General features: G+C 41.9%; 1 protein-coding gene across 1 annotated transcript in view; it reads right to left on the bottom strand.

The window, feature by feature from the left end:
- Window positions 1-27,593, bottom strand: part of LOC138822033 (uncharacterized) — a 146,475-nt gene that overhangs the window by 94,357 nt on the left and 24,525 nt on the right. Inside the window, exon 4 of the mRNA XM_070014530.1 lies at window positions 6,324-6,374. Coding sequence (XP_069870631.1) covers window positions 6,324-6,374 — 51 coding nt within the window. The remainder of the gene's footprint in view (window positions 1-6,323; window positions 6,375-27,593) is intronic.

Raw genomic sequence — 27,593 nt, 5'->3', positions numbered from 1 at the left:
AAGGAGGGAATAACAATGCTTGACAAGAAATGTACTCATTACCTTACTCATGTAACTGTAACCCCTCTGTACAGCTTCTATATAATAAAATATTTTTAAAAGAAGCTTAAAAACAGTGCCCATGCCTTGAGTTCAAGTCCCAGGATTGGCACACACAAATCCCAATGGCTATGTCTTCCACTGGCCTTCTCCAGATAGCCCAAGCTTGTCAGTGGTCTTGGATTTCATTTTAGAGACTTTTCTCTACTTGTCTGTGAAGACAGACTCCAGATTCCAAATTCCATGGAACATTCTCAGATTGGAAAGAGTCCTACTGTTGTAAAATGTGCCATCTTTGAGTGAGAAAAATAAAACTGCAATTTAAATCTGCCCAGTGGTAGTATGGGGAGAGAGGGACATGAGAGAATGCATTATGCAAGTTATTCATTCTTTGTGTCCCTGGAATGCTGAAGAGAGCTGTAAAGGACCCACGCCAAAACTACCATCCCTGATGAGATTTACCCTTTTTCAATACAGATCTACGGAGAACCCTCCCATTATGACTTCACTGTTAGAAAGTCATTAACTGTTTCTGCAGTCTCACCTACTGATTGTATGCTCTCCATACCACCCCGGCCTTCAGTGGCCAGGGCCCCCACACAAGCCAGAGCTGCATCCTCGGGCCCACCTGCCTCCTTACTGCCCACTCACACCAGAGAACCAGAGCTGTCATGAGAAGGTGGGCTCCCATACCACAAATGCCAGTCCCTTCCTTGAACACAAAAGAATTTGCTCCCCCCACTCCCTAGCCACTGTCACAGGCTCTAAGTCCCGGGGAGGCCCACGTGTTCAGTCTTTTGCCTCCAGTTCCTCAACACTGACCAACTGGGTTCTGCCCATAAAACAGTCTCTATCCATGTTTGCAAGGTATGACCCTTATCTTTGACAATTTTACCACTTCCTACTCCTTACTATAAAGTTAGGTACTCTATAAATGCTTACTGTGTTTAAGTTTAAACCATACTATGCATTTTTAAAACATGTGTTTTGCCTTATTTTTGTGTGTGTGCTCTTCCTGGGGCTTGAACTCAGGGCCTGGGCACTATTTTCCTGGGCATTTTTGCTCAAGGCTAGCACTGTATGACGTTTACAGCTCCATTTTGGGGGGGTTTGGGTGGTTAACTAGAAATAAGAGTCTCAGAGACTTTTCTTCCTGGTTGAACTTTGAATCATGATGCTCAGATCTCAGCTGCCTAAGTAGCTAGGCTATACCTATACACATGAGCCATTGGTGCCTGGCCCATTTTCTTTTTCCAAAAATTATTCCAGGGATGGTATCTTGATCTAGGCAAGACTCTGTTCTTCAAAACTGAGAAACGTAGGAGTAAGGAGTGCAAGAAACACCAGTGTACCTGCCAGTGTACCTGCCTGTGTGGACACCAGCTGGACACCAGCTACTTACTCAGTGCCGCTGTCCACCATCTGGGTGAGGAGAGAGATGCCATCCAGGTTGATGAATTCCTGGGCGAATGTGATATCCCGGGACAGGCTGGCCAAGTCCTTCAGGGCCTCCAGCTTGGCATCCAGACTTGAGGACTGGATGCGTTCATGGAGCATCCTGGGCATTCTGGGCATTCTGAGCCTTATGAGGGGTGGAGGTGGTATAAAAAAGACAACAGTGTTCAAAAGGAAAATTACAACATCACAGAAATGACAGCATCCCTGAAAAATAAAGGCCAGCATCCAGAAGCGGACAATGTGTCTGAGAATACCTGATAGCCTGCGTCTCTCACGGACAGGTGTGAGAGTAAGGGCTAGCACACTGACCGTCCATTTCACCTTCTATTTCAAAGAAAAGCAAAGTGAGGTCAGAAGAACACTGATGCCCCAGAAACTGATCAGGGCGGGGGGATAGGATAAGGGGTGAGGCAGATATTTACTTTTGAAGCCCAATCATTTATCTAGAAGTAACTAAAAGCTACTTGCTTTGTTAAGCAATCACATAAGTGCAGACCTCGTACCCATCTCTTCAGCCAATACTTTGAGTAATCACAGCCTACACATTATGTCTGAGAGCTTCATTCCCATTTTTCCCAAGTATATATTTTTCCCATATGTATTTAAAGAATAAGACAGAAAATACTGAAAATTATTTTATTATAGAACTCACTATGATCTTAATGGCTGCACATACACTAGAACCCTATGTGGCTTTTTAAGACACAAGCCTAGGCCATCTCAAGGGTTTCCTGTGTCCAAAGCCTGAGTGAGGTCCCAGAAAGCATGCCCTTGAAGCATGTCTCTAATTATATGCAGAGGTCCAGGGCTCTAAATAATTTTGCTTTTTACATTTTTGTTTTGTTTGCTTGTTTTGGTGCCAGTCCTAGGGCATGAACTCAGAGTCCAGGCACTATCCCTGAGCTGCTTTGGCTCAAAGCTCGTGTTCTATACCACTTGAGTCACAGCTCCACTTCTGGAGGCCAGGCACTGGTGGCTCACACCTATAATCCTAGCTACTCAGGAGACTGAAATCTGAGAATGGTGGTTTCAAAGCCAATCCAGGTAGGAAAGTCCATAAGACTCTTATCTCCAATTAACCACCAGAAAACTGGACATGGAGCTGTGGTTCAAAGTGGTAGAGCACTAGCCTTGAGGGGGGAAAAAAAAAGAGCTCAGGGACAGCACCCAGGCCCAGAGTTTTAGCCCCATAATGGACCGAAGGGGGGAGGGGGGGAGATAGTCTCATGGACTGTCCTGCCAGGGTTAGCTTCAAACTGTGACCTGTGATCCTCAGATCTCAGCCTCCTGAGTAGCTAGGATTATAGATAGGCTTGAGCCACCAGAACCTGGCTTCTAAATCACTTTGAATGTACCCTCTCTGTGTGAAGACTGGAAGAACCCCAGTTCTGTCTCCCTCCGAATCACTCCCTAGACTTCCCAGCTGGGGTACAATAAGTCCTGCCTGGTCTAGTGTGCAAAGGACATTTTGTTGGCTCTTCTATATATGTACCTTTCCAAATGAACTTTTGCTAAGAAAAATGTCAATAAACGAAGAGGAAGCTAGGTAGACAGAATTTAAACCTAATTCATTCCACTTCAATGGGAGACCAACCAACAGAAACACTTACTTAAAAGGAAACAAATGCTTTAAAAGGGAAAAAAATGCTTAAATGGAAATACCACCTCCACAGAATAGAAGCACAACTCAGCATGGCCACGTTACCTAAGATTGTGTGTGTGTGTGTGTGTGTGTGTGTGTGTGTGTGTGTGTGTGTGTGTGTGTACCGGTGTATGCGTGTGTGTGTGTGTGTGTGTGTGTGTGTGTGTGTGTGTGTGTACTGGTGTATGCATGCTAATGTCTTATCTCCCAGGAGGGGGAACTCAGCTTGCTAGGTGCATGAACTTTAAATATTAGCACAGCTGAGCATTGGTGGCCCATGCCTGTAATCCTGAAGTAGCAAAAGACCTTCTTCTGTGTTCTTCCCAGTAATCTTTTCTTAAAATGGATGGATAAATTCACTTTTAATTCATTTTTATTGTCTATGGGCACAGGTGGCTCACACCTGTAATCCTCACTACTCAGAAGGCTGAGATCTGGAGATCACAGTTCTAAGCCAGCCTGGTCAGGAAAATCCATGAGACTCATCTCCAATAGCTAAACTGTGGTGCAAGTGGTAGAGCACTAGCCTTAAGCAAAAGAGTGTTTAAGGATAGTACCCAGGCCCTGAGGTCAAGCCTCAAGGTAAGCACAAAAAAAAAAATAATAATGAATTAACCAGGTACCAACTGTTCATGCCTTTCATCCTAGCTATGCAGGTGACTGGGATCAGATGATCTCAGTTCAAAGCCAGCCTGGGTAGGAAAGTCCATGAGACTCTTACCTCCAATTAATCACTAAAAAGTTGGATTTGGAGCTCTGGCTCAAGTGGTAGAAAACTAGCATTGAGTGAAAAGGCTAAGGGACAGCACCCAGACCTTGAATTCAAGCCCCAAGAACCCCTCCCCCCCCCACCCCCACACACAAGTTACCATGTGTGACCCATATTTTTTAATTCTCAATTCAATTTTCAATTTTAAACAAAATTACAGAAAGTAATCTAGCAATTAATGACATTTTCAGATCCCAATTATTTTGTTGTGACATAATGCCCAATTCCAGACTCTGTGTCCATCCACAGAGCACAAGGCAGTGTTTCAAATGCAGAGTCTGGTGTGCTGTCTCAGACATGTAACCCAAGGCCTGCACACTTGCAGGTCAAAGTCCACAACTGCCCCAGGTTTGGAAACATAAGCCAGTCTTGTCTTGTAGCGGCATCCTGCTTGCTATCTCTACCATCTTTCCATTAACAGAGCTGGGAATGTGAAGGATATTTTCCAAAATCCCTGCTCTGAGATGACAGATCTCCACAGAGTTAAAATGCTGCTCTGGGGCCTGCTACATGCCACTTATCTCACAGCTTTGCTTTGTTTTCCTTCTTGGTGTAGTTATTCCAGAAATTTCTGCCACTTAGCACTTGTATAACCCGACTGGAAATGGGAACAGGTGGAAAATTGTACTGAAAAACAGGTTGTGAATAAAAATGAACAAATGTAAAAAAATAAAATATATAATGCCACCCTGGAGATGCTGTAAACACCACCCTCCCCTCCCTGACACTGAACCTCCTTTCTAAGAGCGACTGAATCCCCAGTGAGGGGAACCAATTCTTTCTTTGGCTTGGAGATGGCCAAGAGAAAAAGCTGAGCCTTTCTAAGAGGAAACAAAAGACACGGTGTGCACTTCCCTGCCTGGCAAGCAGATGAAAGACTTTGAGCAGGAAAAATAGGAATGCAAAGCACAAATGAAATGCTCACCTCCAAGGGTCAAGTTTGTATTAATTCACATTAATTCCAGGAAGTCAGATAAAAATGACTCAACCCACTGTACAACCACAGAAAAAGGACAGCAAACTATCATTTTTGTGAAGCAGGGAAGTTGGCACCGGGCAATGGCTGCAGCAACCCAGTCATTCTGTCTACTGAGCCCATCCCTATGTTTAGGTTGGAGATGTCTTAGGATAAAATACTTACGTCTTGTACGTAAGTTTATCAGCTTTGGTGAGGGGAAAGGGAAGCACAGAAATGCTGGGATAGAGGGTGAACTAACTCAGCAGTGATATTCACAAGACACTGTGTTGGAAATGAACTATAGAACGTGGGGAATCGGGGTGGGGGCGGAGGAGGGGAAAATAAAACAGAAAAAATGAGGGAGGGGGTAACACTGTCCAAAAAGAAATGTAATCAATGCCTGACTCATGTAACTCTAACTCCTCTGCACATTGCCTTACAGTACAAATAAAAATTAAAAAATTAATAGACCAATTTAAATGAAAGCAAAATACTTAGCAGTTTTTAAACTTCTCTAATGTAATTTTCAACAAGATGGATCTGTGGTAGTTATACTGCCCACAGTTTAATTCTAGCCAGATGTTTTCTCCTCCATTTTGAAATTTATTTTTAGCCTACCACATGGCTTTAGTGACAACTAGAAATGATAGATAGTTTTCCTCAACTGTGCAGGTGGAAATAGTAATACCTGGTATATTTTGTGCTGCTTGTGTTTTTTAGGAAGGCAAGGAAATGCAGTGTGGAAAAATATGGCTCAAATATGCTAATGTTACTACCCCAACTAGACCAGGAAACAAGAAAGACCAGGATGCCACCCATTCACTGCCAAGTGCACAGGCACCTTGTTCAACAGCTTTCACGCGCAGATATGCATGAGTTCTGATTAGCATCCATGAAACAGCCTAAATGGCCCAACATTTACTATTTGAAATCAATTTTTATCCATTTTTTCATCAATTTTCATCATCACTGACCAACACTAGGAAATATTTAAATTCAACCTGTCTTTGTCTTTGTCTCTGTCTTTCTCTTTCCCCCTCCTTCTCTTCCTCCCACCCACCTTTCTCTCCCCCCCCCTCCATAGACTTTAAATAAAGAAACAACCTGTTTTTGGTTTGGCTTGCTTTGTTTCTCTGAATTTGCTCAGAGAAGATGATAAAAAAAAATCTACATAGCCAAGTTATTCATCAGTAATGTAAGAGCTGTTGAGATGGCCACCAAACTCCAATTCCATGATTCCCAATCCATTCTCTGTTCACAGTGGTTCCTTCCTCCTCTGCCATGGGAAATAAACTGGAGAGACTTCCAATTAAACTAAACTCTGCCCATGAGGACATCCCAGGGACTTTCTGTTTTAGAGTACAGTCACTCTCAAAAAAACAGCATTCTATAAGCACATACAGCAGACCCAGAGGGTAGGCAGCTTAAGATGAAATAACCAACTAAGATCAACTTACTGGAGATGTGGTTAATCGAAGGATAGTGCCGTTTTTTATTTCATTGCGATTCTGGAAAAGAAAAGAAAAAAATGGGTGAATATTAGAGTAAGAAGAAGCTAGGAAGAGAACAAAACAAATATAGTCAAGCATCAACTCTATACAATAAACATACTTATGATTACATGATTCGCTACAGAATCTTAACCTGGGCCCCAGATGTGTTCATGTTATATCAAGCTGTTGACAACACTCAGCACCAAGGAAGTAAATTTATTTTCACTTGCAAAAAGTAAGGATGCAGATCCCACAAGTAAAAAGAAGTCAATTTAAACACTAAACTCAGTGGATAGGACCCAGAAATTCCATTCCTATGTTTATAGCCAAGAGAACTGAAAACATGCCCAAAGAACTGAAAACATATGCCATATGAAGAACATGTATATACATGTGTACAGAAACATTGTTTATTAACAATCTACAAGTAGACCCATGCCCATCTCTAAGAATAAGTGGCCATACAAAATGAGGCCTGTTCATCCGTTCACTAGGAAATGCAAAGCAAGAAGCATGGGTGGGTGCTATAGTATAGATGTCCCTTGAATGTATTACACTCAGTAAAAAAAAAAAGCCAAACATGAAAGAGCCCATGTTGTGTGGACCCACATACAGGAAATGTCCAGAAAAGACAAATAAATACATAAAAACTGATAAGAAGGAGAAATGGTGAGCTACTGCTAATGGGTACAAGTTGTTGTTTTTTTATAATGGGATGATGATAATGTTCTTAAATTAATTGTGTTTCTGGTTGCACAATTCCATAAATACTTTTTCCACCAAAAAACAAAAAAAAAAACAAAAAATAAAGTACTTTTTAATTTTTTGTCGGTTGTGGGGCTTGAACTCTGGGTCTGGGCACTGTCTCTCAGCTTTTCAGCTCAAGGCGACTACCACTTGAGCCACAGCACCACTTCTGGTTTTCTGGTGGTTTATTGGAGATAAGAGTCTCAGGGACGTTCCTGGCTTTGAACCAAGATCCTCAGATCTCAGCCTTCTGAGTAGCTAGGATTACAGGTGTGAGCCACCAGCGCCCGGCAAGTAAAGTACACTTTAAAAGTATATTCTGGCGGCCTTGGAACATATCTCAATAAAGTTGTAATTTTTATTTCTTTATTGGAGGTACTCAGGGTTCATGCTTGCTAAGCAGGTGCTTTACCATGTGAGCTACACTGCCAGGTCCTTTCTATACTGCTCATTTCCAACATAGGGTCTTTTTTTTTTTTTTTTTATAAGCCCAGAGCCCTAGGACGTAGCTGGGATGGCAGACCTGCACATCTTTATGGTCAGTGTGACCAGCAATGACACTGTCTTCCAGCAGAGAACTCACAGCTTGAACTGAAGGTTTTTGTTTGGAATAGCAGGACCCTAGCCTAAAAATAACCAGTGAAAACCAGACTAGGGTCATGGTTCAGTGGTATCATGCTGCCTAGCTAGCACAAGACCCCTGAGTTCCAATCCTAGTACTGCCAAAAAGAAGAAGAAGAGAAAAAGGAGGTGGTTCTGATTTTGTAGATTCTACACCAGAATCACAGCAGAGATACTGGGGTTGGACCACTTGTCATCTTCTAGCTGCATAACACTGCCATAAGCAGCAGAAGCGGCCTCTGGCCTGGCCCTCCCCTTTGGAAAGTTGGTATAGCTGGGGCTTCCCCATCTCCATGTGAGGAGAAAAGTTCAAAGCAGTGCCTGGCACACTGCAAATACTCAGGGGGAAAATACCTTTATTACTAAGCACAAACTAACATCCATTAGAAAAGTACAATGCTGTAGCCTTGTATGTTTTCAACTAAATCATTCTTGTAATTTGGTAAACAAGAATGAGGATACAATCTCTGCTACCCTACAAAGAGACACACACACACACACACACACACACACACACACACACACACACACACACACACACACACACACACACCACACACACACACACACACACACACACACACACACACACACACACACACACACACACACCCTCTTCTGTATGCAGAACAGCATGGCCAGAATGACATTCTGTAGAGCTGCTTTACATCAGAACCTGCCATTCTCAATTAATTTTACCCCAGCCTCTTTGTCCCTTCTAGGGGTGCATTTGCTAATTTAGTCCTCCAAGCATTGTGCTCTGTGTGTGCACGTGCACACATATCCACACATGCAACTCTGTGCATATGATTTTACTTATTTATTTTGCTTATTAGCCATCTTCCCTCTACCTCAGAATGTCACCTCTGTGAGCTGATAGTTTATCCCACTCCATTGTTATATCTATGGAGAATGGTGAACTTGTATGACCCAGTCAACATGCAATAAGCATTGGTAAATAAATGGCAAAGTCTCCACATCAGGCTATAGACAGACAGGACTAAGTTCTATCTTCTGGACATTCAATAAAGTAAGAGAAACTGTCGTGTAATCATTGCATCTGTACCATGAAGGGGTCAGCAAAAAGAAAAAGTGATCAGTATAAAAGAGAAAGTAATCAGTAATATACCAGGCCAGGCGTGTAATGAAGAGATGTGAAGGAGGAGAAAACATAGATCAAACGCTTTTAGTGCAGGCAGTATTCAAGGAAGTCTCTTCCCGGCCACACACAACACTTCCCAGAGAGAGAGGAAGAAGCACTACTACACAGGAAAGGCCAAATACATCATTATATATCAATGGAATACTATTCACCCAAACAAAGAATGAAATTCTGCCATGTGACACAACATAGATAGAACTGGAGGTCATTATGTTAACTGAATGAGGCAGGCACAGGACTATAGTACATGGTCCCATTCACCTGTAGAACCTAAAACAACTGATCTCTTGGAAGTGTGCATAGAATGGTGGATCCCATAGGCCAGGGACAGCAGTGCTGAAGGGAAGAAGAAGAATGATCAATCAGTAAGTACTGTTACACTTGGATAACAGCTAGAAGTCCCTGTGTGCTAATGCATGGTAGGGCGAATATTTCACAAGAATAGATAGAAGAAAGGATCTGAGTATTTTTTATCATAAAGAAATGATAAATATGAGTTGGGTGCTGGTAGCTGACATCTGTAATCCCAGCTACTCAGGGGTTGATATCTGAGGATAAAAGTTCAAGCCAAACACTCTGAGAGACTCATCTCCAATTAACCACCAAAACTCCAGAAATGGAGGTATGGCTCAAGCAGTAGAACACTAATCTTAAGTGGATGAGGAAAGGTAAGGAACAGCACAAGACCCTGAGTTCAAGCTACAGTACTGGCACAAAAAAAAGGCAAGGAAAGAGAAAAAGAAAAGGGAAAGGAAAGAAAAATATAAGAAGGTAAATATAACTAGCCTACTTTAAACATCATGTTATGTATATACATATAGAGACATCATCCTATACCCCATAAACACATACAATTTTGATGTTTTATGTATCAATTAAAAGATGAAAATTTTAATTTAAATCTTAAAAATCTGTCCTAAGATATTCCCCCCCACACAGAATAAGTATTCTAAATGTTGAGGTGATAAAGTCCGCAGTAAACAAAACTCATTTTAGCTCTTCAAAAATGAAGAAAAAAGCAGAAAGAATACTTATGCAGAGAAATATCTTCCTGCACATTATGCAGAAGGATGACAAGCAATCCAGGGAAAGGCACCCAAGGCCTGCTGTCATCCTCACACTGCCCACTGTACCCCCTCCACCGCCCCCACCTTCCCCAGTCATCCACAGGGGCTCTGCATTTCTTTACAGAAGCAACCCATCCACTCAGCATCCATGTAGATAGTATATAATAACGTCCTGCAGAAAATCGTCACCTCTGTCCAATTTCTCCCCCTCTGAAGTTTGTTCTTCCATATGCCAACTTTCTACCTCATCAGACAAATGAAGAATGGTGACCTGGTCCAAAATTCAATTTCTACTCCCCTTACTGTGATTTAGCAATTACAACAGAAATTTCCAGGCAAAGGACATGCCTATGATTTCAAGGATGCAACTCTCTACTTCTCCTCACCACCCCATCCCTTCCACCATCCTGGCCTCCCCCTATCTCTGGGCTGAGAGAAGCCTTTTAGTTTGGAGGCACTGCTATCCAGTAAGTCTTCTTCAGCCACATTACTTAATCATTCCAGAGACTGGCTTTGATTGCAAATCTGCTCCTGTTCACCCCTTCGGGGTCCCATTTGCTTGATCTTCACCCTTCAGGCTAATGAAGCAGTTGAGGACCTTGTATGATAACCAGTTGGTAGGATACAGAGCAAAGCCTCAAGACAGAGGACCACAGAGCTGACATTTAAGGAGGAATGTTAAAAATACCCTAAAATAAAATCTGATTTCCCCAAAGAACCAGGAAGGGGAAAAAGGCAGAGAGGTGAGTGTGTAGGAGAAGGAAAGAGGAAATGAGGTCAACTCTTGTAAATACTTTTCCTGTAACTAACACTGGACCTTTTGGGGACAAGATCTTCACATCATAGTCTATCTATCAGTGGAAGGAAATATGGTTTGACTTCTTTCCTAATTTTTCTTTCACCCTCTCCACTAGATTTTGTTCTCAGTTGTCCATCTCTTTTAATGGTTTTACTGTAGAGAGCTCTGAAAAATCCTGTGCTCAATTCTAAAAAGAAAAAAGAAAAGAACGAGACAGGTATTAAACGCTATCTGTTAACCAACCACTATGGTCTGTGAACCCAGAACAGGAATGTGCTTGCTCCCCAATGAATGGATGATCTCTCTCATTCTGTAACAAGATCAAGTTCAGGATGAAGGGACGGAAGGGATAGGCAGCTCCCAGGAGTCCAGGAATGTACCAGCATCTCACAAGGCTGACCCAAAGACCATCAGGAGACTGTCCCCTTCTGGGTTTTGATCACATCCTTCTGAAGGCAGAGAAATGTTTTTCTGGAGACAAACCAGTTTCCCTTAAAGGAACATGCATATTCATATGTCTTCTACAGCTAAAAAGACAGAACCACCTACTAATTACTCCCTTAGCCAACCTCGCATGACAGGACTGAATAATTATCACCCCTTGTGCTTGGTGCTTAGGTCCATGATCCAAAAGCCAAAACAGAACCTGATTGACGTCCAGATCCCACTAACATTAAAAGATGTATTGACTCCATTTTTTTTGAAGTGACATGAGGTAATTATTTAGATTTGAGTCTTGGCCTTGGATCTAGCCAGTGGCTGGGCACCCTTGCACAGCAGGAGAGGAGGTCAAGTATAACTGGATTTCTGACCAGGTGCTGGGCTGGGCTATTTTTATGGGGTAAGGATGGTGGGCTCATTGTGGCTGGAAAGCCTGACAGAGTAGGAGGAAGGAAGCTGCAGATTGGGCCTGAGCCAACTGCCTTCTTGTATGACCTTGAACATGTCAATGAACTTTGGCTTCCTTATCAACAGAATGGAGGCTAGGAAGCCCTTGCTAAAGGTCAATTCTTTTCTATTTTATTGTATTTCTAGTACAATAAAGAAAGAGGAAATATTTGAGGCTCTTGAGCAATACTGCTGATAGAATGAAAGGGTGATAGGGAAATAAATCTGTCATAAGAAATAACTTGAGGAGACTGAGGCAGGGGAGGGAGGCTTTGAGCAACTGCACAGGTCCTGACCTTGCAAGTGTTGGCTCTGGGCACTCGTATCTCAAATTAAACAATCCAGAAGAGAATGCCAGACCTAGGAAGTTAGTAAGGAGTGAGGTCTATGGTGAAGATGTCCACCTTTCCTTTCATAACTCTTAGACTGTGTTTAGAGATGCATTGTTGGTGGATGACTTTGTTTTGTGTAACAAAGATCCTTTTAAAAAAAAAAGGCCAAATTCAAATTGCATTTGCAATTTTTTAAATTCTGCACATCTTTTATATTTTTTATTATTAAGTAGTTGTACAAAGAGGTTACAATTCCCTAAGTCAGATTGTGAGTAATATGACTATCTTAACAGTCATAGGGCCAGAATTTAAATTTTTATCTTGTAGAAACACTGGAGTTGAATGTACGCTTTAGGATTCAAGTTACATGCTTGCTGCTTCTTAACCCAAAATTCATCTCCCTTTGTATGTGCTTTGGTACACAGAAGATGGACCTAGGGCTTACCCTACTTTCCAGCTGGGGAAATTGAACCTGCACCAGGAGAATGCACTGGAAAAATTTCCCCCAGGGGCAAGAAGAATGCTCCCACCATAGAAGAATCCACACAGAAGACCTCAGGTCTCCTGCACCCCTAGATCCTGTTCCCCCTTCTGGGAGTCAATTCTAAGGTCACCTAGGAGTCAATTCTAAGGTCCCCAGCACAGGTCATCTGGTCAAGTTTATGTCCTCAGACCAGTTTTTGCATCACAGGGAGGTGGCGAGGACCCCAGGGGAGAAGCAGGGTCTGCTCCCCACCCCCACTACCTCACACTTTTTGTTTGTTCTGGTCCTAGGGCTTCAAACAGGGCATGAGCATTTTGTCTAGGCTAGCTCTACTTCTGCTTCTTGATGGTTAATTGGAGGTAAGACTCTCAGGGACTTTAACATCAATGCTGCCTGTCCTCAGACAGGCCACATAGGCTCTTTTCTGCATCTGTTTCATCTAGACCTACTAGAGCCATTTCAGCCCCTTTATTCTGTTAACCAGCTTTGACTAGTGGCCAGTTCTTTAAGTTGAACATCCCCTGTTTAAATAAATAATGGTATAATTTCTGGTTGGACCCTGACTGATATATCAAGTGTTCCAGATGGTCCCCATACAAAGGAAAATTTAAAGTAATTATATTAAAGCAGGCCAATGATATACTGGTATTAAAAAAATGGTTTGTATTATGGAAACATAGGTCATCACATTGCAAAGTCACTGAGTCAGGTTACAAAACTACACAGAAGCAAGAGTTCAGAATACAATGAGTGTGTGCACTGGGAGATACCGGCACCGAGGTAATCCCTGTATAATGCTACTAATGATAGGAAGGACAGAAGAAAGGAAGGGCAGAAAGAAGGAAGGAAGGAAGGAAGGAAGGAAGGAAAGAAGGAAGGAAGGAAGGAAGGAAGGAAGGAAGGACGGAAGGAAGGAAGGAAGGAAGGAAGGACAGAAGGAAGGAAGGAAGGAAGGAAGGAAGGAAGGAAGGAAGAAAGGAAGGAATGGAGAGAGGGAGGGAGCGAGGGAGGGAGGGAGGGAGGGAGGAAGGGGGGAGGGGAAGAAGCCCAAAAGATGGCCTACATGATTAAGACAGAAAGTAACTTCTGGCAAGTTCTAGACAAACTTGCTCAAGCTAAGTGAATCACACTGAACTGCTTCATTTATTCTTGGGGATAGAGCCCTGCTGGCCAGCCCCTCCCACTATGGTCAACTTTAACCTAGCCACCAATCAAAGGGCAAGGTGCAAATATTTACCTTTGAGTTTCAGTGGATAAGGTAATGCCTATAGTCTCAGAAAGCCACCAAGTCTGGAGGCAAAAACTGTACTGACAGGGGAGATGTTTATGCTTGAAAAATAATAAATTAAAAAGTTGTAAAGGGTCATTGGCAGGGATTGCCAAGGACATTTACTTCAGCTAGGAAAATGCCACCTCCATGGCCAGACCCAGGTAACACCAAAACAACAACACAACAAGTGGCAAGCACTTGCAGCTGAGATCTAAGGGACTTAGTATGTGAAGCACCCAGGGGAGCATGGCCAGGATGAAGTTACATAGGGCCACATGGCCCACAGAACAGAAATAACCTAGCAACACTAAGTAGCAACACCAAGTGTTAGGTGGGCCTAGGGCAAACCCAAAAGTTTCAATGACTCTTGGTCATGTGGGCATGTGCCATTCCTGAGACACAACATATACTCATAATCTGAGTACCTGGCATATAGTAAATGGATATAATTGCCCCTCAGTGCCAAAGCCCACAGATGTTCAAGCCCATTGTTCAAAAAAGGTATAAGTAGAGCTGTGGCTTTAAGCGTTAGTACACTATAGCCTTGTGCAGAAAAGCTCAGGGACAGCATCCAGGCCCTGAGTTCAAGCCCCAACACCAACAAAAAAGGTGTAGTACTTGAATAGAACCATGTGATCTTCTCATGTCCTTTAAATTATCTCTAGATTGCTTATACTCCCTAATTAATACAGTGTCAAGGCTATGTTGTTAGACTGGATTGTGTGTAATAACAACAAGGGGAAAAAAATCAGTGCATACTCAGTCTGGAGGCCTTTTTAAAAATCATTTTCGACCCAGGGTGAGTTGAGTTGTATTCGTCTAAGCAGAGACCACAAATGCAGAAGGGCGACTGTACCTGAGCACAGTGTCTCTGGGCCTCCCTTCCCACACTGCTACCTGAAGACAGTTCCCACACTGTCACGATGGGGATTAAACTAGACAGTGAAAATAAGGGCTCTGCTTGACATGCTCATGAAATATGCAAAGGCCCAATTATCACTCATAAGAAGAGGCAGATTCTGCAGCCACACAAGAGGAAAATCTGCCCCAGGTTGAGAAAGAGAATCTCTGAGGAAGAAGACCAGGGAGGCATACTTGATGATGTCCAGGCCTGAGACAGTAGACTTTTAGGGTTCTCTTTGCTTTTCCCTTTCTGGTCCTAGGTGTTTAGGGAATCTGTTGAAATCTCTGGTTCTCTTCTCAAAATGTTTGTAAGTACATAAAATAAAATGTGGATGCTTGCTAAGAAACCAAAGAGCCATTCCAATATTTTAATGGGTTCATAGTGATATATAATCAATGCAGGACTGAGACAATGTCTTCTGTGTGAGCCAGACAGTATTTTAAGTGTACTGGGACAGGAGGGATCAGCTACAACAGTGACACATGGATGAATGGATATGGCCGCATTCCAGGGCACTTAATATGCAGAAACAGGTGGCACCTCAGATGTGGTTCAAGGCTGTTGTTGCTGACTTCTTCATTAATAAACAAGATTAAATAACAAGATTTGTTAGGAATTCTAGTAATCAGCATGATCCCTAATCAAATGTAATGGTCATAAATGACATTTTAGATGTGAAAATGGAACCAGGTACCTTGAAGGGATGAACAGGGCTAGGAAAGATGGGGAGAAAGGGGAAAACAATAGATAGGGAGCCACTGATCAAGATGCATTGTACTCATAAACCTATATGTTGACTAGAAAGCTCTGTAGATTACTGAAAGATACCTTGAAAAACAAGTAACATTTTAAGGTTAACTGTAATGAAAGCAGCAAATACCTCTCATCTCTCTCAGTGACATAGGGGCACAGATACTACTTATATTGTCACAGTTTCTTGCCATAGTAACATTTTCATACAACTGCAACTCTATTCTCTTACAAGTTCAAGGACAAGATGTTACAACAATGGCCTTTCATCACAGTTACAAAAAAACCCAGATTCCTCTCATGGTTTAGAAACTCAGACTGGGGTGGCCGTGGCCAAGGTCTCTCTGGAGCCTTCTCCCACCCAGCTCACTGTCCTGTCCTTTGTTCTATCACACAGGGTGCTTTGACACGCTTCAGGGATGGCACAAGCTGTCCCCTTCCTGGGAATGTTAGGATCTGGCTTCAGGTCAATCTTAGAGAGACAATCCTTACAGAGAGTACCACGGCCAGGATGGACAGCCAGGGCTTTGCATGGAAATGCAGATAGTCTCAGGGAGAAAAGACAAAATGTATGGATGCACAGCGTTGACATTGACACCGACCTTCAATAGCACTCCTGCCTAGTTTGTGGGGATTCACACGGTTGGAAGACTAAGCCCCTTATATCTCCAGTTTGGCTGTCAGATCCCTCTGCCTTATTTGTTTCTATCCAGCTGATTATAAACCTGAACCCAGCCAGATCATATTTCTAGCCCATTCTTAAAACTATATTCCAGGTCAGCCTTTCAGAATAAACCAAAATAGTAACAGCCACCATACTGTGATTCTGTAGCTTTATCATGTTACTCACTTTTAAAAAATAAATACCTCGCCAGGTGCCTGTGGCTCACACCTGTAATCCTAGATTCTCAGCAGGCTGAGCTCTGTGGACTAGGGTTCAAAACCAGGCAGGAAAGTACACGAAACTCTTCTCTCCAAGAATCACCAAAAAGATGAAGTGGAGCTGGAACTCAAGTGGTAGAGCACTAGCCTTGGGCAAAAAACCTCAGGGACAGTGTCTAGGTCCTCAGTTCAAGTCCCAAGACAGGCACCGGCACCCAATAAACAAACAAATAAACAAATATTTTGTTCATTTTCTAAAAATGTCCTGTCTTTTTCCACACTCACCAGAATATATATTCAAAGGAGAGTGGCCATTAGCCAGGCACCAGTGGCTCATGCACATAATCCTAATTATTCAGGAGCCTGAGATCTGACAACTGAGTTTCAAAGCCAATCAGTACAAACAAATCCAAATCTTTTTTTTTATATTTCATTTTTTATAGTGAAAATACTGTACAGAGGGGTTACAATTACATGGGCAAGATAATGAGTACATTTCTTATCAAGCATTGTAGCCTCCTCCTTTTTTTACACTACCCATACAAATCCAAATCTTATCTCCAAGTAAACAGCAAAATGTTAAAAAGTGGAGGTGTGGCTTAAGTGGTAAAGAGCCAGCTTTGTGTGAAAAAACAAGTGAGTGTGAGGGCCTGAGTTCAAGTGCCAGTACAAACACACACACACACACACACACACACACACACACACACACACACACGCAGAATAGTGGACATCAACTTTTGTTCATCACCAGTGCCTAGAGCAGTCAACCAATGCTTTCAAATGAATGGAATAGTTGTTTTAATCCTAGTGGAGCCTGGAAAAATAATCAAAATATATTACACACTAAAGCTAAGAGGCCACTTACATCTTCAAGAACAGAAATAACCAGAAATAAAACCATATACTTACAGTTATCTGATATTTGATAAGGGAGCCAAAAATATAGAGTGGAAAAAGATAGACTTTTCAATAATTGCTGTTGGGAAAACTAGGCATCCATATGCAAAAAAAAACTAAAAATGAGTCCCTAATTGTCACCATGCACAAATATCAACTCAAAGTAGATCAACTGAAACTTTGAAATTACTGCAAGAGGGAGTAGAAGAAACACTGGAACTCATAGACATAGGCAGAAACAATTTTTGGAAAGAGTCCCAGGGGCACAGCAGATAGGAGAGAGACTTGACAAATGGGACTACACCAAACTAAAAACTTTCTGCACAGCAAAGGACACAGTTACTAAACTAGAAAAACAGACAACAGACTGGGAGAAGATCTTTAACAGCAGTACATCAGACAAAGGCTTAATATCCTATATATACAAGGAGCTCAAGAAACTAACTCCTCCCAAAGCTAATAAACCACGCACTAAATGGGCAAAGGAGCTAAGGAGACACTTCTCAGAAGAAGAGGTAAGAATGGTAAAGAAACACATGAGGAAATGCTCAACATCCCTGGTCATAAAGGAAATGCACATCAAAACAACTCTGAAATTCACCCCAGTTAGACTGGCCAACATCATGAATTCAAACAACAAATGTGAGAGGACATGTGGGGGGAAAGGAACCTTATTGCTATTGGTAGAAATGTAACCACTCTGGATGGAAGTCTGGAGGTTCCTCAAAAAATTAAATATAGATCTTCTCTACAACCCAGCAATACCACTCCTGAGCATCTACCCAGAACACCATAAGCCTAAAGACACCTACACAGCCATGTTCAATGCTGTACGATTCGCAATAGCCAAGTGTAGAAACAGCCCAAATGCCCTACAATAGATGAGGGGATCCAAAAAACGTAATACCTATACACAATGGAATTGTACACAGCTGTTAGGAAAGAACAGTATTATGTCATTTGCAGGGAAATGGATGGACCTAGAACAAATCATGTTAAGTGAAGTCAAGCTCAGAGAGAGAAACAGCACATTATTTTCTCATATGCAGAAGCTGGATCTAAATTACACTGGGGCATAATATATTATACAGGTCTCTAGGCATGTACACACAGTGAGACCAAAGGCGACACTCTGGAGGGGAAGAGAAAGGCATAATGCCTATGTGCATCTAAAAAGGTGCATATAAAATAATATTTATTGAAATTAACTTCAGGATATGAAAACAAGAGCATTTTTTCTTTTCTGCTGTTTTTGTTTTCTTTTCTTTTTGTTCTGTTTGTTCTCTTATATGTCTTTGGAATGTAAGGGGAGGCAAAGAAATGGAGGGACAAAGGATGAACAAACGCAGCAATGATACTCACTAGACACTCTGTTGAAAATGAACTATACAACTTGTGGGTGGGGATAGGAGGGAAAAACAGAGACAGGGAGGGCTGACAATGTCGAAAAAGAAATGTACTCTGTTTTGAGCATTTTCAAATGAAAATAATTTTTAAAAAAGAATAGAATTGCCCTTTCTCTTCCCATCTACAAACAAATCTCAAACTATCTTTCCTTTTCCTCCCTGTCTACTTCATGACTATTCCAAGGTGCATGTGTCTCTACACATCTTTTAAGAGAGAGAAGTGAGAACATTGCTCAAGTTCCACTATCAGACTATGTGTGTGAGATGAGTCTCAAGTGTAATGAGCCATCAGCTGACTCCTGCTGGGACAGCTCCCAACATCTGAGGCCCAAAGTCCAGAACCACACTCAGAAATCCAGCCTTCAGAGTCCCAAGAAGAAGGGTCCCTGTATGAGAGACTGGACAGGGCCCTTCAGAAAACAAGGTCTAGACTCTCAGCCGGAAGGTAACCCACTCAACAGCACAGGGTAGTAAATAGATGGACTGCCACTTGAATCCCACTGTTCTACCTTTTCTCTTTCCCCTCCTTTTGCCAGAAGAGAAAATGCAATCTAAGGAGATTTTCCTAAATAAGTGGGTAGCAAGCACACTATGTTTAACAACAACCAATACTTTCAAAAGTGTTGAGAAACCACATGCAAATCAAGATCATAATGAGATACTATCTTACCAGTCGTGATAGCTATTGCAAAAAGACAAATAACAACAACAAATCCTGATGAGGATTCACAGAAAGGAAGCTAGACACAAGTAGTGAGAATGCAGTATTACTACAGACATTTGGGACAACAGTTTAAATGTTCCTCATAACGCTAGAAAGGGAGTTACCATCTGGTCCAGCAATTCCGTATTGAGTCTGTGTCCAAAGGAAAGAAATCAGTATGGGAGGGGGGGAAAGTAGTTGTGGAGATGGGAAGGAAGGGATGATAGGGGAAAAACAAAGGAGGAGGCAACAACGCTTGATAAGAAATGTACTCATTACCTTGCTCATGTAATTGTAACCCCTCTGTACAGTATTTTCACAATAAAAAGCTTATTTGAAAAAAAAAATCAGTATGGAACAAAAATGCAGCTGGACCAACGACAAATGCTGGAGGGGATGTGGAGAAAGAGGAACCCTATTACACTGCTGGTGGGAATGTACACTTATACAACCACTTTGGAAAGCAGTCTAGAGGGTCCTTAGAAAGCTAAAGATTGACCTCCCTTATGACCCAGTCATACCACTTCTAGGCATCTACCCTGAACAACAGAAACCAATATACAAGGACACGTGTACTTCCATGTTTATTTCAGCACTGTTCACAATAGCTAGGATATGGAAACAACCCAGATGCCCCACCACAGATGAATGGATCCAAAAATTGTGGTATCTATACACAATGGAATATTATGCAGCCATTAGAAATGACAAAATAATGGCATTTGCAGGGAAATGGATGGAGCTAGAAGGAATGTTGAGCGAGGTAAGCCAAGAACGAAGAGACAAACGGTACATGGTCTCCCTGATAAGTGGATGCTAAATCCAAAATGTTAGGTGATATGACAAAACTAACAGGACTTAAGAAACAAAGAACTCCCACTCATCTGGTTGAACCACTACTAAATATCCCCATGCTGCTGATCACATATATGGTATATAACATGTGAACACCGTTATATGTTACAGACTGTGATAGACAATTTGCTCCGGAAAAGTTAGAATGAACTTGTGATTTTAAATGAGCATCATTATTCCACAATACTGTGAAATTCCGGAAAAACCTCAGGGAAGGGACGGAGGGAGGGGATAGTAGGGGGAAAACAATGGAGGGGGTAACAATGTTCAAGAGGAAGTGCACTCATTATCTCACTAATGTAACTGTAACTCTCTGTATAGTATCTTTACAATAAAAAAAAAGTAAATGAACAAAATAATAATAAAAAAATAAAAAAATATTTTAGGAGCTTAAGTCACAGTAAATCATAAAGCTATGCATTTTTTTGTTTGCTTTGTTTTTATTCGGCACAGATTTGTGAATGAGAGGGGAACAAGTATAAGAACCTACACAGAAACACAGCCATTAAGCACCTAGTACCCAGTAAAAAAATGCAGCTGGATACCAAGAGCTCATGCCTGGATTGCCAGCTATTCAGGAGACAATCTAGAGGAACCAAGTTTGTAGTCAGCCTGAGCAGAAAAGTCTGTGAGACTCTGTCTCCAATTAACCAGCAAAAAAAAAAAAAAAAAAAAAAAAAAAAACAAGTTAGAGGTGTGGCTCATATACTAGAGCATCTGCCATGAGCAAATAAGTGGAGCAAGTACAAGGCTAAGTTCAAATCTTGGTACTGGCAGAATAAGAGGAGGAGGAGGAGGAGGAGGAGGAGGAGGAGGAGGAGGAGGAGGAGGAGGAGGAAGAGGAAGAGGACAAAGAGGAGGAGACTGAAGAGAAGATGGAAGAGGAGAAAGAAAAGGAAGAGAAGAGAAGGAGGGTCTAAGGAGGGGGGAAGAGGGAAGGGAAGGGAACTAGCTAATTCAATTAGGATGTCTGATCATATTAAAATGTCTTCATAAGAGCCACCATTGAAAAATACTTCTTAATAAAACAGCTATGGCCCATGTGGCAATACATACAACAAAATATATGTCCACCTCCCATGAATCCATCCTGCAAATCTGCAAGCACAGAGGAGGCCTCTGCACAATTAAACTGAGATTGCACAAGCAGCCTGGCTCGGAAGGGAAAGCTGAAGAGGAAGTAAGCACAGGAAAAGATGCTCCTCCTCCGTAAATGGAAAAAGACAGACGGCAGCCAAGAGAAGCCAGTGGCAGCCCTGCCCAGGTGCAAAGATCAGCCATACCCATACGACAAGCAGGCATCTGAATGCCCTGCCCTCTGTGGGAGGCTCTGAAGCTGGCAGGGAAAGGCAGTGTCCACCGAAGGGGTGATGGGTGTCACTTCTCCAGCAAGGCTTTTCACATCTATTCTAGATTACATTCTACAATACATACAAGCACACACACACAACACAGCATTATTGTAATGACAAAGTTAAGAAAACAAGGGATTATCTGTAAGAAAATGGGTTAATCATGCCATGGGGACACCACACAAATCCATCTCCAAAATAGTTCTCAGAGGGGAAAAATCACATTACAAAGGGTTTCCTACATTAGGCTACCGATTATGTAAATCTCCCCCTCCCCTCTCTCTGTCTGAATCTCTGTCTCTCTCATCTGCTGTGGGGTTTGAACTCAGGGCCTGGGCACTGTTCCAGCTCTACTGCTGTGTATTCTGGCGGTTAACTAGAGATAAGAGTTTCACAGACTATCCTATAGAGGCTGGCTTCAGACTAGGATCCTCAGATCTCAGCTTCCTAAGTAGCGAGGATTACAACACCAGCATCCAGCTAATGATATAAATTTGAAAGCCCAAACAATTCTATATAGTATCAATGAATATGTACCTATGTATAAAACCTATCAAACATTCATGAGAATCATATTCATCAAGCTAGGCACCAGTATCTCACTCCTGTGATCCTAGCTATGCTGGAGGCATAGATCAGGAGGATAGCATTTTTGACAGTCTGGGAAAAACATGTTACTAAGATTCTATCTCAACAGAAAAATCTGGTGTGTTGATGCATGCTTGTCACCCCATCTACTATGGGAAGTATAAACAGGAGGATCATGGCCCAGGCTGGCCCAGGCCAAAAGAGAGGCCTTATGCTAGAAGTAACTAGAACAAAAGGGATGAGAAGCATGGCTTAAGTGGCAGAGTACCTGTCTGCACAGTCATGGACATACAGTACCTCTTTTCAAGGTGGAGCAAGATCTCCACCCTTGGCTCTCTCCTCACTCCACCCACCTAACTGATTACTTTCTTTCATCCCTCCTCTTCCTTTAGGATTTTTTTCTCATGTCTATCTCTTGTGTCTGACCTCGGGGTGTTGTACTAGCCATTAAATGATTATTGTAGGGCAACTGAAGGACAAAGGAGAGAAGATCTACATGTGATTTTGACCTTGAGGAGCAGAGTAATTCTTTTCAAAGTAGAAAGACATCCTTTACCCTTCATCAAACCATGATGGGTTCTAACACACATTGTCAAAACAGAGAATAAAATACAATACAGACTAAAAATATCTACAACAATAGTTTCATCAATCTTTAATGTTTCCTTACACATAATCTTGACCCTATACACACATCCACACACATATGTGCACGTGTACACACTCACAATGTACACATTGTGTCATCAGTCCAAAACTTGAAAAGCAGAGGCTAACAGTTCCTTTAAAAAAAATACAACAGGGGCTGGGAAGTTGGTTCAGTGGTAGAGCGCTTGCCTTGCATGCATGAGGCCCTGGGTTCGATTCCTCAGCACCACATAAACAAAAAGAAAAAAGCCGGAAGTGGCGCCGTGGCTCAAGTGGTAGAGCGCTAGCCTTGAGCTGAAGAGCTGAGGGACAGCACCCAGGCCCAGAGTTCAGGCCCCACGACCGGGACCCAAAAAAAAAAAAAATACAACAAAGCATAAAAATGACCAGAATTGTGCTTTGAAGATTTGCAAGTAAGTTTCTAAACATTTGTGAGGAGTAGCAGAGCCAAGCTTAAAACTAATCTTGTATACTGATAGCAACTTTTAGTCCCCCCCACACCTTGTTAGTTGCTAGCATCATTGCAGAAAAACAAGAGCCTGTCTTTGAGAGCAGCCTACGTGTCACTCTTTATGCACCCTGATCCTCAATGTTTTAGTAGCTGAGTCAATGTATTCATTGGTTTAATAGCTGAACTGGAGAACATGGAATTATCATGACCTCTGGCATTTATCTTTACTTGCAATTCTAGAAGCAGCCCTATCTTACCAAACACTAGCAAGGAAGCCCAACCAAGCAAAGTCAGCTGCCTGTGTAATCATTCTGTTATAGCTTGTACCCAACAGACAGTGGTCAACATTAAATAACATGTCATAAAACCCACTGACATCTGAGTAATGCTGGTGGCGGTCACTGCCCTTCTTCTCCCCCCTCAACTGATGTCTAGCTTCTAGCTTCACTCTGAAATAAGCACATAGGCTTCCAACTCCTCTCTGAAGCAAAAGCACCCAACGAAAATTATAGCCTCCATCCCTTCCTCAAACTCTTCATTAGAAAATTCTGGAAATGTTTTCAGAGACTTCAGAAAGTCCACTGCCAGTTTGAGTCACTACAAGCAGCTTCAGCAGGATAATGATAGGGTAGCATGGATGGGATAGGGAATGGCAGCTGAAGGCCAAAGTCAGGGCTGGATAGCACCTGGGGAAGTCAGGACAATTGAAGGGGGGGCACGTGCACACAAATGTGCACATGTGTATGCATGTGTTCGATTTTCACAAAGTGTACTTGATGGATTAAGACTGAGTAAAGGAAGCCTAGAAGAAATATGTACCATTCTATCCTGCGCACGCTCTGAGAACTAGAAGCCAATGACTCATTATCCTGCCCTTGGCTGGGGAAAATCCAGTATCTTCTGAAAGATTATATACTACTAAATATCTTTTGAATTTCTGATAAGAAAAATGCCAATGTAGGTTGTAGTGACTTAGCTCAGTATCTTTCCTGTTTGGAAAATGGTTGCTAATCTGAATTTGTGCCCTTCCAAACCCACGTACAAGTCCAGTTGTTTCTTAGTTATTGGAAAATGTGTCAGGTGAATAGAGTGCCTTTTCTAAAATTTTATTTTATTGTAAAGGTGATATATAGAGGGGTTACAGTTATATAAGTAAGGCAATTAGAACATTTCTCTTCAACAGTGTTAGGGGTCAGGGGGAATACAATCAAGGTTTCTAAGCCAGTGCCTATGTTTTCCTTGGTGGAAACTCTGAAGTATTTTTGTAAACTCACAAATCTGTTTCTCTGTGTCTACTGATTCTCAGAGCCCACTGTGTGAAATCAAGAACTGAAGGAAGGTAAGCCACACGAATACTAATGGACCCTAGACCAGGGTGAAAGAGAGAAAAACTCACTTTCACAGAATTGTGCAAGCACAGAAGTTGGGAGGAAATTCTCTCTCCCCCAATCACAATTTGGTCTCTAGCATTAACAAAAGAACTGGACGTGGGCCATAGAGGCTAGCTCTGATGAGTGAACAATGAAAACTAAGAGATTGTATATTAAAAGTAGACATTAGATTCTTTGCTACCTTTGAACTTGGTTAACTGTTCCCATTGTTTGTTTTGTTTGGTGATAGGTTTATATACACTTTAAGGCATGAGGTGATCTCTGTATTTATTTCCCTACCAACCATTATTGCCACAAGAGATAAGTTTCCACAAGTGACCACATTTCCTAAAATACATCGCTTATTTCAAATAAAAGCTGTTTATATCCATGGGACAAGATTTACTTATGATGTTATAACATAAGTAAAAAAACCTGCAGTCAATATCAGTCCAGCACGGATTTTATATGTTCATGAATCCTAATGTATTTATTTTTTCTGTTATTTTTTTCCATCAGTTGTGAGAAGTATAGGCAAACTAACTCCCAAGCACTGATTTAGGATGTAAGAGGAATCCTAAGATGGATTTGCATGCTCCCCAACTCCTCCACTGTGCAAATGAGAATGATAACTGAATTAACCATCATACAGAATTGATTAAGCAATTGATTGTGCTTTTTTATCTTACAAAGAAATGGCAAGGCATGCAACCAATAATCTTTGAACACATACATAGCATGTACAAGGAACCAAGTAAGACATTAGGGAGGAACATATAGGGTTGTTTTTCATTGTGGTTACTGTTTTCTTTTATTGTTATTGTTATGTTTTGTGTGTGTGTGTGTGTGTGTGTGTGTGTGTGTGTGTGTGTGTGTGTGTGTGTGTGTGTGTGTGTGTGTGTGTGTGTGTGTGTGTGTGTGTGTGTGTGTTGGTCCTAGGCCTGAACTCAGGGCCTAGGCCCTTTTCCTGAGATTTTTGTGCTCAAAGCTACCACTCTACCACTTAAGTCATATCTTCTTATTTTGTTTTATTTTTCAATCATCAGGCAGAATCCTATTGAGGACAAAATACAAATCACACAGTGACACAGTAATTCAGCATAATAATGAAGACATGTGTGTCCTGCTAAGTTAACCAGGAACCCCAGAGACAAAAGACTAAAAAAAACAATGATTCCCACAGACTCGGAGAAAAGTGGTAGAGATCTAGCAGATGATAAATTTAAAAAAATAATTGCCAAATTGGAGCAAAGATAATTCAAAAGACAAAAAGGCAAGGTTTCTGGTAACCTAGCCAACCTAGGATCCAAAGGGATACTATGGTTTGAACATGTTCTCCAAAGTTCCTATGTGGGAAATATAATCTGCAAATAACAGACTGGGGCAGGAAGGTGGGGTCCAAAGCAGGATGATGAGGTGCAGAGACCTGATCTGAGGAGTGCTGGAGGTTGGTACAACAGGAGTGGCTGTGCACATAGGTAGTGGAGTGAGTGGCTTCCTGGAAAAGCCAGTTCACCCTAATCTAGCCTTTTCTTGTATGTGCTTTCCTGCAATTCCATCTACTTCTATGACTGCTGCAACAAGAAAGCCCTCACTTGAAACATGTGGTCTCCTGACCTTGACCCTCCTAGTCTCCGACCTCCAAAAAACAAATGATTCAGAAGTTGTGGTCTCCTGCTTAAGCAGGAGAAAATAGATTAAGACAGGAAAGGGAGATGGCTGTCCTGAAATGTGGTTATTTTCCTGTCTGTTGTCTCTTTATCCTCTGTACCTAGTCTGAAATGGAACAGGAGAGGAAGAAGGAAGGGAGGTGGAACTGAATTCCAAGTTAGGAAAGCTACACCAGGGAGACAAAGCAAGTGTACTTGGAGAATATTAACATGGTTGGAGAAAGCTGAAGTGAACAGCGAATAAACCTGAAGAGATTCACTGGGGCTAGACAGTGATGTCCACCCTACGTAAGAAGGCTAGATTCCAGTCTCCCTACAACAGTGGACACCAATCACAATGAGTCCCCAGCTCAGGAAGTAAAAAGGAAGGGTGTGCCTAGAATCCAGTGAGGAAGCACAATGTGGTTGTTCACTTCCTGTAGGAACTGGAGGAAAGAACCAGAGGCTGGTCACAACTCCTTCCAGAAGGCTTCAAACACACCTACCCCCGCCCACACCTCCTAAAATGTCTCATCACTGGGCTTAGTGGCCTGAATGGGATCTCATTCTACTTTTAAGTCTGAGAGCTAGTGCTTAGAAGATAAAGAAATACACTGGTAAAAATATCATTAATAAATAAAGCACTGCAGAAACTGAAAACACATTAGGAACAATGGCTAACATTCATCATCTGTAATCTCAGGTACTCCGGAAACTAATTGAGAGACTCAAAGTTCAAGGCCAGCTTGAGCCACCCCCCCCCCAACTCTTCCAATAAAAAGCTGTGCAGGGTGGTGTGTGGCCATCATCCCAGCTATATGGGATGCTTGGCTAAGTATAAATGTGTGGTCCAGGCAAGCCCTTGCCAAAAAGTGAGAGCCTACTCAGAAAATAAATAAAGGAAAAAGGGCTAGGAGTATGACTCAAGTAAGAGAACACCTGCTTATTACCAAGCGGAGTTCAAATTCCAGCACCGCACCATCAAAAAAGATAAAATAAAAATGAATAGCCACCAGTGTATACTCTACCTGGCTAGATTAAAAGATGTGTGAATTCTGTCTCAACAACCCTGCTTTAATAAGAGTTTAAAGACTATTCTGAAGATTTTTCAATATATGTAGAATCAGAATGGTCAAAGTATAAACCTAAGTGATTTGAAAACCATAGCCCCAATAATCTCGCCAATCCTGATGCCTTCAGTAATCAGCAGTACCAATGAATCAACCCCTAGACTCAAAACTCTAGGTAGTGAGAATGTGTCCTAAATTCTCTTTCTCATCCCAGCACATAGGAACTTGTCAAATCTGGCAAATAAATAGTTCCTCCTTTACAGCCTTGACCAGATCTATCTGCAAACATGACAGACATTTTTAACTTATTTTTCTGTGAATATGTTAGAAGCATTT

This window comes from Dipodomys merriami, unplaced genomic scaffold (genome assembly GCF_024711535.1).
Source record: "Dipodomys merriami isolate MVZ:Mamm:240054 unplaced genomic scaffold, mDipMer1.0.p SCAF_98, whole genome shotgun sequence".
Taxonomy (NCBI): domain Eukaryota; kingdom Metazoa; phylum Chordata; class Mammalia; order Rodentia; family Heteromyidae; genus Dipodomys; species Dipodomys merriami.
This window is presented reverse-complemented; position numbering and strand designations above follow the sequence as displayed.